Source organism: Hypomesus transpacificus, chromosome 2 (assembly GCF_021917145.1).
Source record: "Hypomesus transpacificus isolate Combined female chromosome 2, fHypTra1, whole genome shotgun sequence".
Lineage (NCBI taxonomy): Eukaryota > Metazoa > Chordata > Actinopteri > Osmeriformes > Osmeridae > Hypomesus > Hypomesus transpacificus.
Window position 1 is genome coordinate 4,560,360 of NC_061061.1, and position 15,008 is coordinate 4,575,367.

The window sequence follows — 15,008 nt, forward strand, 5'->3', positions numbered from 1 at the left end:
TTTACAGATGATTTTCTGAATAAATCTGGAGTACAAACTTGTGTATGTTTTGCAAAGTGTCTACAGTTATAAACAGCCATTTTGAAGGAAATAGTTACAGGTAACATCCTCAAAAAAAGAAAAGAATTTACTGGATAATTTCATAAAACATTATGACCATAAAGACATACATTTCACACCTGCTTATGCAATGCATCATCGATTGTACATAAATAGCCCTTACACATGTCACATGACATTGATACAGGTCTGGCTCTCAAATAGCTGTTGCCAAGAAAAGATGACCCTCAATTGAAAACATTGAATTGAACTCTGCGTCAGTAGCTTTCATACTGTAGCTACTGTGCCCCAAAGTCTCTACCCATAAAACTGAAGTTGTTTTATGTTGTTTGGCCCCTTTGGGTGGAGCAAGCTGCAGGAGGTCAGCGTGGAGCTGAGCTCCTCCTCTCTCCTCCTGGGCTCAGTCAGAGTCTCCCTCCGTCACATCTACGGCTCCCACGACTGCAGCAAGCTCCTCCTCATTGCCTCGCAGACGGTCACCTGGACGCACAAACAATTGACAATCGCTCAATTACAATCCCTCACAACACCCCCGTTGTCCGTACATACAGCACGAAAACTAAAGGGGTTTAGCAGATTTGTGCAGCTAAACCAGACTGAAGATTAGGCCTTAAGCTTTTTGATGGAATGTGTTGGGCAAAGCCAGATCTATTTTGGGAATGTAGATCACACATGATTAAAGGAACCACAGTGATATCATCGAGTGACAAGATATCTTCTTGGGGTTGGGAAACCACAGAGCAATTACCCCAATACATACAGTGTAAGCTCACACTAACCAGACTTGTATGATCGCAGAACACACCACAGTTAAGGATGCCACTAAAGAATGTATTGCATGAGGAAGTATTGAAATGTACCAACATCCAGGGTGGTGTCACAATGAGGTGACCTAATGGGTAGCATATCATTCTGTCAAGTTGTTTACAGCCTACATCCTCCATATGTGCTGCAAAACTCACGGATAAGTTCAGCGATGGCCTTCTGTGTTCTCTTCTCAAGCTTCTCCAGCTTCTTTGCGACATCTCTCTTTAAATCCCTTCAATTAAAATGAGAACGTTTGATCGTTAACAAGATGACAGGAAATTGACGTTTGTTTTTAATAGATTATTGCAATAACAGTAATGACACATCACTGCCAAGAGACCTACCAGTCAGGTTTCCTTGGTGCGAGGTTGGCCAAGTCCTGGGAACAGATAAAAATACTTTCATGTTTACTTTACGGTCATAACACAGACTCCCAAGACCAATAAAAATAATAATATTTACCACTTCTTCAATGACAGGCTCGGGGTTGGCGGCTTCTAGCTGATCCTTGACTTTATCCTCCACTGAAAAAACAAGACAAGAAACGGTGAAATACGCCAAATCACTCATTGGCACAGAGGTTGACAGTGTATCTGGGCTGGTTTGCATCATCCTGCTCTTCCTTACCTGATGCAGGCTTGGCTTTGGGCACCTGTCTCTCCTTCAACTCCTCGTCAGCAGGGGTGTAGTTCCTCAGCTTCAGCTCTCTAAAGATGGATGGAGGAAGCTTAAGAGCTGCACGCTTGTGTTGTCACATCGCCATTAATAACAGAAACAAAGTTCATAGATTTCTATTTTTTTTCCGTCTACATTTTCAATGAGACAAACATAATAGATACACAGTGCTGCCTACACTCACACGCAACACTGATGCACCAGAAGATGGCAGTGTGGCTACTCCAGAGACTGAGGAGACCCATGTGCAAAGCCCCCACAGCTGCACATCTTGTTTCTAGGGAATGTTTGTCAGCTCCGGGGATAAGGATCCCCTTTATTCCTCGGGAAGGCATCTAATTAACATGTTCTCCACCTGCTGCATGGGCACGGCTTGAGGAAAACTGCTAGCCAGCAGCTGAGGAATTTCTCTATGGGTTGAATGATGTTATCTTTCATCAGGGCTCCTCATGTTGAAATTCTCAGCGAACTTGCTTGATGCCGGAGGGGTGTTGAGACAGTGCATTGAGAGTTATATGTACCCTCAGTGTATAGTTGAGCGAGGACTTTGCTTGCTTAGAGATTCCTGAGACAGTGAGGGCTGATCAGGGTTGTAATGGGTGAGTTTAAGAGAGAAGGTTGAGAATGCATCCATCATGGCACCCAAGCCAACCAGACAGGCTGCTGCCTTGTATGGATGTTGTTCTGGAATGTTCCATACGTCACACACTGCCAGTGCCCAGGGAAGTCAAAGCTCACTCTCTCCCCCTTCTCTCTATTGTTCTTTCTCTCTCTCTGACTTATACAAGAGACATGAATAAATGTCTCATTAACATTGCTTATGTTAGAAAATGTCTCTCACATAAGCAATCTCTTCACAACTAAATAGCGGTCTTGGATGCCTCATGGGTTGGCAGATCTCAACTCACATTAACCTACTTTCCATGGACTGTGGGTAGTACAACGCAGAACAGAGTTCAAATACTCTTCTCATCTTGATAATGCAAACAGTCACTTTAAAGGGTTGCCGTCTTCCGACTTGCAACCATCTTGTCCTTTGATACCTTTGTTTTGGCAATCTGATCTCCCATGCAATTTTAATACTGCGTGACTAGTCACAAGATAGGCTGTTGCACTACTGCTACAGTTACGCCTAAATAAAATCCATCTTAAAAATTGCTTCTAACTAGTATCCGTATGAAACATCCAACTATATAATCCATTCACTTTAGAAATACAATTTCTGTGTTTGATCTACAAAAGCAACAGCCGGCCAATAGCCAGTGCTCTCTAAACCCTGTGTGAGTAAGTGCCGGTGAACACAGTGAACAATCATTAAACATAAACAATGGAACAAGGGTCCTGCAGGAGAGGAATGGCTGTCCCTTCCTGCTGCCTGAAATAAAGCCCACAATAAGCTGCTGGATATTTGTGTAGCTATTAGCACAGGGCCCTGATCCAAGCTTAAGTAAACACAGCAGTGAGACTTGCCACTGGGAATTCAGGTTTGTTTCCAGGAGATGGTGTTCAGATAGACAGAGAGTAGATAATCTGCTCCATGATTTTGTCACTTGAACATGCAAAGGGGAGGAGACAGAATCATATTTACTGACTACTTACTGAAACTTTAAACATCTGCGTTAGTTCAATTCAAGTCAAAGTAATCAGATATTTTAAAAGCATGCCATAAGTCTACTTTGTTTGAAGGTGTCTGTTATGATGAACCGACCTGTGTCGCTCCTCAGCCTCAGCCTCAGCCTCCTCCTCCAGGGCTCTTTTCCTCTCTGGCTCTCCATCCTCTTGCTCTTGGTCTCTTCCCTGTCGGGTGACAACAAATGGGTCGTTACTGACTTGACATCAAATTAAAGGATGGCATTTTTTGCCTGCCTCAGGCTGCTTCACAGAGATGCATCAATTCACATACAGCAACGAGAACTAAACCATAACAAACAATAGTCCAAATTTAGTAAGGCTGTAGTTTGAATTGGCAAACAGCCACAACACAATTTTGATGACCTATTTGGTCATTTGGCATTAAAATAACAATATTTACATTCAGAACATGTTCATCTCAAGGTCTCAACAGTAGTGAACCAAAACTTGCAGTACAAAAAAATACAAATAAAATGAACAGAATTTCTTTGCATTGTATTTCTAAAATGGATGACAAATCTGAGAATGTTGGAAAACCTAGACTGTTCAAGTTACAAACTACAACCAAGTACTCAAAACCCCTCCACACCCAATGTTTTCCTGAAAAGATTTCCGGCCACCTGCTAAAACAATTCAGCGACTGACTCATTCTTCAAGTACAGTACCCCAGGAAAGCCATCCAATGGTTATGGAATGTCAACAGCCATTTATCAAAATAGCCCCCTCCACCCCCAGCCAATGAGCACATTCAAAAATCGAGGTTAAACTGCCAAAACGGTGACCTGCCCCTGGCTGGAACAATATTTTCTTCTAAAGGCCATTACACACAATCTAATGTTAAGGACATTCAAAATACAGCAAGCAAATTGGTTTTAATTCCGAATTGCTGACTGCAGGCTGGATGCACTCACTACAGACAGGGTAACATTTGATTTCATTCAACGTTCTAGAGACAACCATTGTATTGTCTAAGTTATGATTTGCCTGAAGCTTTCAAATCACGGGCCCCTACGACTTTTCCACTGAAACAGTCCTGGTCAGTGGCACGGACAACAAACAAACTACCTCAGTTTATCTGTCCTCCTCGGTGTGAAACACAGACTGAGGTAAGATACACGTGAAGGAAGTGCCAGGGTATAACCTAAGTCTTCCTTTATCATTATGCATTAATTCTCAGTAAGAGTGATGCTTCCTCACATAATTAGGTTAAGTGTCACGTATACGAACTTAATTGACTTCGTAATGTGGTTCAACTACAAAAGGATATTTAATATTAATATTGGAAAGATCAAACTTATGAGCGGGACATTGAAGTTCTAGAATAGCCTAGCTAGCTAGCTAACAACGTTAGCTTTATAGCTAGCTAATATGTACAGAACCTTTCCGCTTGGGAAAGCGCAAATAGCCTAGCTACATACAAGCAAAAGATAATTTAAACAAGGTAATGCATAGGCATAACACGCATTCAGTTAATAAACAAATACATTATTTTCATCAACCTTTTAATCCAGCCATAGCTATACATTATAATAATTTGATAGCTAGTCTACCATTCTCAACTAGCTAACATCAGCTAGCATTTTGTTATTACATGTATCTAGCCAAAATACAATAGTTTATTCAAATGTATATTCCCTCTATATATAAAAAAATACATAAGGACTTATCAACCTGAAGTTGTCGACCTCTCAGCGCTTTCAGCCGCTCTTTCCTTTTGAGTGCTTGCTCCTGTAGTGATCCAACAGATCGCTCCATCTTGCTAGCTAACACGTTGCTCTGTTTTTTTTTTTGCGTTATCAGCCATCGATTCATAGTACTGAAAGGGTCTAAAGCAATTGTGGAAAACATCGATTCAAGGACTTAATGCAGATAATTATAATATTAAAACGAACATGCAATGATTCTAATAACATGTTACAATTTGACATTTGGAAATCCATCCAGAGCTTAACAAATGTTTATACATATTTTGCAGCATACATGATTTGCATATTATTCTACACAATTGATACATGATAGTTACTAGCTTTCTTAAAGTAAAATGATATAAACGCACAGCATAAAATTCACCATGCATTTATGTTTAGATTCATAAAACAGTCATAATTCTATTCATACTCTGTGAATATTAATCATGTGAGTGAATACCCCTCAGTCATACACAGAAGCAAACACACAGTGGGCCACACACTGGGTAGGTCCTGGTGTGGAATGTAGGGCATTGCCATGGCAATACAGCTGCCTGGAGGTTCTCATTGGCCATCCTCCTATTGACCAGCCTAGCTTGGCCTGCAACAAAACAGACATGTGTTAACCATGCATCCACACAAAATACAAAATTGTGTCCAATTAAGAATAAGGAACAAGAACAAACCCAGAACCAATAGTCTCTGTTACAGCAACTTAGATAATGTGTGTCATGCTATCCATTTCGTGTCATTTAGATTGGAAGTTTACCTACTGGCATAAGGACAGAGTGACAGAAAGAGCATGAGGGACATATTTTCACAGCAGCTACCTAAAGACGGTATGAATTCACGGCCCTTCAATGGATATCCCTGACAACACAGCTTTTAACAGAACTTTCCAAACTTTAATACTTTGGCCAGTGAACATTGTGTACAAATTTCATTTCAATTACTGAGATGTCACAATTTGTGTTAATTCTGCTTAGCTTTCTAATGCTATAAAAAGAAAGGTATTGAAAAAACCTGGAAAGCATAGATGGTATTTAACACAAATGAAAAGAATGGCTGTAATCTAATTGGATAGCTTTAGATATCACCAGAAAATACCCAAATTGTTTAAACACATGTTCTGTTCAGATTTTGGTGCACTTCACATGTGTCTGGAACACAGTTCAAGGCAGATTGATGGCATTAATGGGGGAGATTACACTGGAGAAATGCAAAAAGACAACGTGAGCAGTGCATGAGCAATACATTTTCTGAGCCCAAATCAATCTTCTATGTTAACTGTTTCATGGAAAAATTAACCAATTATATTATTTAAGTAACTAGGACAGATCCATTGGGAGACTTTGGTATACGGTGACAGTTTAATTTAGGTAATTAGATCAAGTTTCAAGTAAAACTGCGTGGACTGTATGTTGAACATTTTCGAGGACCATATTTAATAGAGGCATTCTTACAGATTTAATGATGTAGCCTTTTCAGGGAGTGTCTGCCTTGCCCACTACTCGTTGACCAAATTATGGTGGATGTGTCTTTAAGAATATTTACCTGTAATGTACAGTGCACTCCTATGGACTATGTCAAGGGATTTGTTTCTGTATTCCGGGCAAGTGCATTTAATCAGAATTTAAATGCACAATAAATACTATCGGCACACCTGTAAAAATTGTAACTACGGTTAGTTTACAGAGTTGAACGGATCACCCGTTACTGTCGTGCCGTGGGAAGTCCTCCGTAACTGGAATATTACTGTCTAAATGCGGACATGGGTGTTCCTTTGGATTCGTATCTGTTTTCGCTGTGCTCATAATTTCTACGCAGATTAAGGCACGCATGCCATGCTTTCCCTTGTCTATGTGGATATGAACTTTCTTAGAGCTTCTGTTTCGACGATCACATGTTGGATTCTGTCACTGTTTAATATCAAGATGCTCCACGCGAACATGTTGCGCCCTTACTTTTGGAAACAACAACAAAAACCTCGGACAGAAATGTAAAAATTTAACATTTTATACTCAAGGACCACATTTCTAAGCGCGGAGGAGAATGGCATCGAAAGAAAGATTGTATGAGCTGTGGATGTTGTATTACACCAAGGTGAGTGGGGAAAGATGTGACACCTGTTGGTGATTGTTGTTTTCTGCCTTACTGTAACACTGTAACTCCAAATTATGCAGTCAGTTATAAATATGGGTGAATATGTTGGTACGTTTTCAGACTTCCGACAGAATCTACGCAGAAAGACGAGGAAGTAGTCTATTTGCATGAGAGGACAGACTATTCAAACGTTTAATTGCACGAGCGAATTTGTATCATAACTACTGTTCAATGGTGGTTCTAGTGTAGCCTACCCAACATTATACAAATTATGCTCGATTGAAGTGGAAGAGGTTGCCATGGTAAACAACACTCATTTCCAAATTATTTACCTGTGCGGGCAGGTGTCTGGCTACTTCCTGAATCTTCCTTCGACTTCTTGGCACAAACATTTGTTCCGTATTCGTGAATAAAGATCTACTGGTCTCTTGCTCATTTTAGAATTGTTTAGTTAATGCCAGCGAAAGAGTTCTACACCTGTGCGTGCTAGGGATATTCATCCAATTTCAATTCCATTTTAGTTTCAAGCAGTGGACCGTAGTCTTTTTTTTTAAAGAATAGTGAGTGTTATTTGCTTATACTAGTGGTTTACATTACTCAGAAAACCTAAACTATTTGTGCATCTCAAATAGGGGTCTCACAAACTACTCGCATACATTTGAAATAAACATTTGCAGCTATTTAAAGTGCAGTTTAGCCTACTTCCCGAGTGAATTTCCTATCGCAGGGGGCCATGGAAACGGGAAGTACACTACTGGTGACATTTATTTGATTCCTGTTTGGCTATGAACTGTCTTCTCGTTGGATAAAATATTTATTTTGAATTTTGTACAAGTGCCTGTCAGACCTCTTCGAAATACAACAGATTGTGAGGGAATAAAAAATGCATTTTTCATTGATAATTTTTGCCATCTGCTTCATGCCTGAAGGACAATCCAGCCTTAGGCCTACATTTTAAATTTAGACATGATTAAAACCTGTCAGTGGATAGAACCATGGTCTGTGACCCAGTCTTCTATACCTTTACATAGGCTATTCAAAGGCATCAGAATGAACTGTGGTCAAAGCCAAATTGCTTGTTCTGCTGACTGTTTTACCAAACACTATACAGCGAAGCAGTACTCCTTTGTAGCCTTCAGTTTGTTCCACTGACTTGGTGTTAGGATCCAGGAAAAGGTAATGTTAGTCACAAAAACATCCTTATAAGAGACTAGTTTAATGGCAAAGCATTGGTTTTTGTACTTCCTTTTGTTGTTTTGGCATTTGTTTTTGTATTGATACTAGACTAAGGATTGTCTAGTTACCAGGAAAATTACTTTTCTTGTGCCCAGTCAGAACTAAGCTACTTCGAGGCACTCTTTCAGCAGATAAAACCTTTACTGTATGCCAGCTAAGGTGAATAAAGGTTATTCTGTTTTGATAAAAGTCAACAATTAACCATGTTGCCAGCCGAGTTGGGTGCACTGAGGTGTATTCATGTTGAATTCTTACAGTGGTAATAACAACAACAACAAAAATCACCTAACCCCAAGACTAAAATGTATATTAGTAAAAGCCTTATTCCTTTAAAGGCCACAGTAGCATCTTTAGTCCTAATTCTTTACTGCTAATATCACTACATGGCTTGTGTGAGGGTGTGCCTGCTTAGCATCTGGTCATGACAGCTGTGTACCATGTCTGTGAGGCTGACCACTTCCTATTGATCTGGATATCTGCTTTGGAGGACATGTGTGATGTCATCAAGCCACTTCCTCTCCTTGTTAACCTTTGTTGAGTGACACAGCAGTCAGTACTAGGCCTCTGCTTGACAATATTGTGTTGTTTGCAATGATACGGTAGTAAGTAATTTTGCATGCATCGGAAGGCTTGTAAATGAACAGCCCTACCCACAATGCTGTAATAAAGATTAGATTGTAAAGGGGACAGAAACGGAGAGCTTCATTCAGAGTGTTTAGTCTGGTCATAGATAGGCCTTAGGTAAATGGAATGGCTTTGTGGTCTTAAAATAATGTTGCTGATGTGTTTTGTGGACGATTTCACAACAGGGTAAATACCTAATGTAACATTCAACACAATGAGCTGCAGCCGTCTTAAAGGATGACAGTGTAGTTACAACAGCCTCCTTGAACAATTATCTGCCCCTCCTATTGACTCAAATGTGAAATTGAAGCTTTTGTTAACAACAGGTAAGGCCAGTTAGTTTGAACAGTATTTCTCAAAATTTCAACACGTGTCTTTCAGTCTCTTGGATAATCTTAGTCATTTGTTTATAAATTGTTCATATAGTTGTATTGTAATCCCCCCCTTTACATCACCCACATAATACATCACCACAACGTTTTTGAATTGGTAAATCCACAGTGAATTAAACTATAATTAACCTTTTTTGCATATAACAGCCACATACTGTATTCTGTATTTAAACATTTGTTGTTAACTTTGTGTCACTTCTATTCACTTCTATTATCAGTTTTCTCTGGTTCTCTGTTGACATAGTAATAAGAAATGTGAAATGAATGAAACAAATGTTAGTTGGTTCTCTGACCTGCATCTCTGAACAGGGGCAAAAATAAACTCTTTGTCCAAGTCTTGAAGAGAAACACACCCATTAGGTATCCACCCATCATTAGAACAGCTCATTACTCTATAAAGCCTGAACCTTGCATTTTGTTGATTGAAATTCTTGCTCTTGCATCATGCAAACATTCAGTCAAGGTTTGAGAATATTCTCTGTAGCTATGAACTGTAAAATTGTACACAGAGTGAGCACACGTGTCTGTGAGCCTTTCTCTGTATCTTGAATCAAAACAGTACTTGCTCTGGCATGTCAGTGATTGAGGAGCTGTGCTTCCTCTGATTGTGCAAGAAATTCAGCACACCCAGATTCAGGACTCACGTAGCATCATCTTCTGGGATCGGTCCCACGTCCAGGAATGTTTTTATAGTTACATTTTCGGAGAAGGATTTATATCTCAGGCTTTTGAAAAACAATTGAATTAAGTGCACTTGCAGTTATAACACAGTAGGCTACCCTCATGTTTAGAACACCCCAAGGTTGCCGATCCTTTGCACTTGGCCTGAAGTGCTCTCAGATCACTTGTATGGTTAGGAAGATATACAAGAGATTTAAATGCTGTGGGACTGCGTGTCTGTCCTATCGGAAATATTTTTATCAGCACATGTTTACTTCTGACAGGCATGGACACAGGCAGTACAGTAGACTTGGATCTGCTGGCTGAAACAGAGACTATGGACTTGTCAACTCCTGTCGGATGGGGAAAGTTGATTTTTTTTCTCCAAACAACATAAATACCAACCCCCCCCCCCACACACACACACACACACACACACACACACCACCCACACCCACAAGGTTGTGATTGGCACCCAACATGCCATGATTGTTCGTTCCCTCACTTCAGAAAAATTCTTTAAAATCCCAGATTGAAGACTGACTAATCAGTTTGCTAAAGATTGCCTGTTATTTGAGAGAAAAAGATTGGAGTACAGTACACCCAGGCTTTAACAACCACAGCACATACAAAATAAATGAAAGCTTTAGTAAGTAAGTAAGTAAGACTTTATTTATATAGCACATTTCATACAAGAATTGTAGCTCAAGGTGCTTTACATAAAAAAAAGTGACAAAAGTAATAATTAGAACAGCAAATCTATAAGAACATTAATATAACTAATAAAAGCAGTAGTCCATTGCTGATTAATTCCTTCAGCCTAAATGTCCACAGAGTTTAATGTTGTCAATGGAGAATTCTCTATGTAGATTTCACGGTGAGTGTACGAGGGACAGACCCAAGTGCAGAGGAGACAGACGCCGGATGGCGATAGCACAGACTACTTTCAAAACAAGACACTATACTCACATACACAGATGTACACAGATACAACAACCGACAAAGACCGGACACAAAACAGGGACTTAAATACAAAACCAAACAAGACATAGGTGACAACACTCAGAACGAATGAGCAAACTGACACAGACACTAGGGCATGGGAAACCAAGTAGGCTAAACTAAAACATCTAACAGCACTGACGTGGCCGTGACAGCAGACAAGGCACTGTGATCTGATTTGCTGTATAGACCATGACCCTGACGGTAGGTGTTGGCCTGATGTCCGTGGGGCCAGTTCAGCAGTGAGCGGTGGAAAAATGCCCGTTCTGGGCTATTAGGAGTAATTATGGAAAAGTCAGCTAGGGAACCAATGATCTCCCTGCCTAGGACAGGAAACGGGTATTTTTAGTCTGTCGTCAATATGTGCTGGTTACTGTTAAGAGGATTGATAGTCTAGCAGCCCTTGTTGTGGTGGAGCTGTACTATGTTCATGCCTCCCACTGCCTTGGCCACAGGGCACATGTTCAGTATGTGTCATTTACTCATTGCTGGCCCATCAATGAGCAATATACTACCTCTTACTAAATACTATGGTTTATATGTTGTCCTATTATATGTACTATGGGTATATGTTCTGAACCTCACCCCGCTGCCACATGGCTCACGTATAGCGTATTTACGCTCGAGAAGCAGCAAAGCTCAGTCTGGCCTTCAGGCATCCTGTAATTGGGATCCAACATGCCTGTTGACCAACATAGAGCCCAATCAGAAAACCCAAAGTGGTCTTTGTTTCTAGTGGGCCGGGGCAGGAAGCTGGAATAGAGCTGAATGCCAAGTAGCAGAGAGCAGCACAGCTGCCCAGGCCTTTATACCTCCACACTGACCACCAAGTCTGGGAGAGCACTGAATAATGGACAGACATCATGGAGGTAGCACATGTACCGTAATTTTCGGACTATAAGGCACACCATTATATAATCCGCCGGGTCAAAAAATTGGACAAAAGGTGCGGCTTATAGTCTGAAAATTACGGTAATTATACTTTTTGATCTCCGTACAATATGGATACATGGCTTCAAAATGTTGATTGTTGTTCATTGATGTTGAAAGGGTTCATTGTCTCAATTAATTAGGGAGTCAGTCTTGTTTTTCTTCCTGTTCCCAGTGTGAGAAGTAGATAAATGGAGTACAGTCGTGAAACATTAGCCCTTAAGTGGTTGTCAGCATGTTTCAGTCATATAAACTGTCTAGAGGTAATCACACCAGCCGTCATAAGCAGATTGTCAACAGTTAGTCAAGGAACTTGGAGCTTTAGGGACTTTTTCCCTTTTATTGCACAGTATAAAATGAAGGGGATTTTAGGGGTAAACCTGGCAGGTGCAGTGTCGAAATTAGATCAATGTACTAGTGTACTTCCCTCCATATTGCTTAATGTTAACAAAATATTAATCTTCTTTTATGATGATACTTTATTCTTATGGACTTATTGTTTGTTAGTTCCAGTTCTGCTTTTGATGGACGAGAATCTCAGAATAGTAACCAGTAACAGAAATGTGTTGTAAGGATCACAGACTGGTGCAATAGTATTATGGAGGGGGCTTGAGACAGAGCTAGTCCGAGTCACAAAGTTGTGCTAATGTGTTGGTATTTGCATGTCCCTGTGATAAAGTTAGGTTTTCCCTCATGAGAGGAAAAATTGGGATGTAGAAGCAAGGATCTTATCACCATTTGCCACAAGCCTAGTCCTGGTTTAACAATTATGCTAAACAAAATAGAGAAATAGAGTATAGCCTTTCCTTTAAATCATCTTGATTAAGATGTTTGAAATCTAGTGTTTGGGAATGTGGTAATAAGTCTGTACAGTTGAAAGGTTGAACGATGACTGCTGGTCTTGAATGTTATCTTTGGCAACACTGACAATGAATTGCTAACAATGGCGGGAGTCAGCTGAGAGACTTATTTGTTCACTAATTCAACTGCAAACATTGTGTCACAAAACATAAGGAGTGTTGCAAAGCTGGACCAGTTTTCCTAATATCTTCTCTCCCCCTATTGCACAGTCTGGCCATGGCCATTTGAACAGATACACTGTGTAAGATATGAAGCAACGGTTTATTTTGATATTTTCCTTTTTCAGACATGCTGAGCATTGCAGGTGATGAGGGTGTAATCCTTTCTAAATAAATATGGCAGGTGTTAATACATTCTATTTTGAGTTTTGGCCCCCTCACAGTGTAATTCCTTCATCATATGAATGGCTCGACTGCCTTCTTGGCCCACCAAATCCTTTAGTGGTTAGTCTTAGTGTATATCCTATACACTGAATATAGTGGTGGTTTATTTCACTCTCTGTGTTGTGTATCATCAATATAATTGTGTGTGGGTTAGTTATTTAAGGACGACGATGATGAGGATTTTGAAGATGCTTTAAGCCCTTTTGATGATTGGGTATCTTGATGGCCATGTACTTGTGCTGCACTGGAGATACATTTTGATGTCTAAATCAGGGATGTTGACTCCAGTTAATGTTGACGTTTGCAGTTCTTCGTGTAGCCTACTTATCTAATTTCTTATGCGCAATCATTCAGGGCCACACTAGTCACACCATGTACCTTGCAAATGCACCGATTGTTCCGCCGTCACTACAGTAGTAATGATTTGAGCAAAAAAAAATCATAATACGTTTGGAAATCTCTCAGAGACCCATAATGCTGATTCTACAGTATAGTTTTCTTGAATGTGGGTGTTTACTGGTGAGTCCTAAAAAACCTCACAGACTGCTCACAAATAGCTACAGAGCCAAAAGAGGAAGGAGGCTGAGTTAGAGCATGGAGGAAATGTGTTTCGGTTAAAGTGACTAGGCGTTTCCTGGTTGCTTGTTTGACAGATAGAGACGTACAGAGACACAGACAGCCACTTGTGCTGCCTTGGAGGAGATGTGCTGCTACATGTTTAGTAGAAGTGTACTGTAGCCCTTGGTCTTGACTACCATCCAGGAGGGTTCATCAGAGACCCCCTCCCTTGTTTAGACACTTGCAATGAGACATGGACTGGCCCACAAATCAACTGGTAATGTAGACATTCTACATAGATATGGAGTGATGGAGATCATTTTTTGATGCAGCAGTATGTCACATGGATACCTGGATTTCTTTCATGTTGATCTGAATATCTAGTATGTTACTCTGTGGTGTCTGAAGCCTTGGGTAGCGAGCTTGTGAGCCACTATGGTTGAGCTGCTGTTGACACTGTAGCCTGTTACCTCTGTGGCTGTGTGAATATCAACCCTGTAGGGTTCATTTGTTAACGTCTTATGAGGAAACTCATAGCAGTCGTCATGTGGTTTTGTTGTTCGAGTTATTCGTGTGGCATCCCCCTGTGGGAACACGACTTCTCTGCAGAAAAAAAAACTGTTGTTGTACCGCTGCGGACAAGGTGACCTAATGCACTGTGGCACATTACGGCACAACTGTGTGCGGCTGCCGATCGAGACGGTGTATCATCTTTAGATGTTTGCTGATGTTTGCTCTTTAACTTCAATCTGGTTTGTTGATCAGTTGTTCTCATGAGACACGCCGCCTCTGTGTGGTGGCAAAGCCTCACTCTGACTCAGATTTTGAGAGAACTGAAATTTCTGGTGCTGTCTGAGGTTACTTCACAGTAGCTTTTTCAACAGCTAGTAAAAAAATATCTGTGTTTCATGCATTCAGCATAAGCATGAGAGTAATGAAAGTGTGAGTCAACTGTTGTTGTGAGATGGGAGGAGTCAGATGGAGCTGGCAAAGGGGCAGGATATGTAGGGCTGATTGAACTGATTAGACGTGTGATATTGTTACCACACCGTAACTGCCACACATGTAAATGTGTCTGTATGATAGCACCATCCCAGGACAGGGTCGACCCCAGCGGTCAGGTTTCCTGATTTCACACGTGGTTAATACAATAACGTCTTGGTTTGGACAAAATATTATGAGGAAAATGATTATAGAATACTTTTTTGTCTACTGCTTAAGAAATGTTGTTGTGGTCAAGCGTTTCAAAACCTTGCATTGCCTCACATGTTCTCTCCGGTGACATCACTATGCAGCAACATCCTGTTTAAGACTCTTCCTCAGGTTCAGTTAGTGATGCTATGTTTTCATACTGTATGGTATATCTACTACATTTCTTAGTGCTCATGGACTTCCTG

At 40.5% G+C, this 15,008-nt stretch overlaps 2 protein-coding genes across 6 annotated transcripts in view; one reads left to right on the forward strand and one right to left on the reverse strand.

The window, feature by feature from the left end:
• Nucleotides 1–106: 106 nt before the first annotated feature.
• Nucleotides 107–9,701, reverse strand: ccdc12 (coiled-coil domain containing 12). 2 transcript variants are annotated; one of them, XM_047039651.1, is made up of 8 exons: nt 9,511–9,701; nt 4,846–5,463; nt 3,251–3,339; nt 1,495–1,574; nt 1,330–1,391; nt 1,212–1,246; nt 1,023–1,099; nt 107–540 (listed from the first exon to the last, which is right to left on the reverse strand). In XM_047039651.1, the coding sequence occupies exons 2-8, from the start codon at nt 5,020–5,022 to the stop codon at nt 461–463; spliced, it is 600 nt and encodes a 199-aa protein (XP_046895607.1). In that variant the 5' UTR covers nt 5,023–5,463; nt 9,511–9,701; the 3' UTR covers nt 107–460. The 2 variants fall into 2 exon arrangements, with proteins under 2 accessions (XP_046895607.1, XP_046895617.1); XM_047039661.1 differs by lacking the exon at nt 9,511–9,701 and adding an exon at nt 7,298–7,655.
• Nucleotides 6,426–15,008, forward strand: part of nbeal2 (neurobeachin-like 2) — a 38,626-nt gene continuing 30,043 nt past the window's right edge. For 3 of the 4 annotated variants that reach the window (XM_047039595.1, XM_047039605.1, XM_047039625.1), the window contains exon 1: nt 6,426–6,965. In XM_047039595.1, the coding sequence (XP_046895551.1) occupies nt 6,915–6,965 (51 nt within the window). In that variant the 5' untranslated portion in view covers nt 6,426–6,914. Of the gene's footprint in view, nt 6,966–13,677; nt 13,889–15,008 lie in introns of those variants that run through there. The other variant, XM_047039616.1, reaches the window with a different exon arrangement.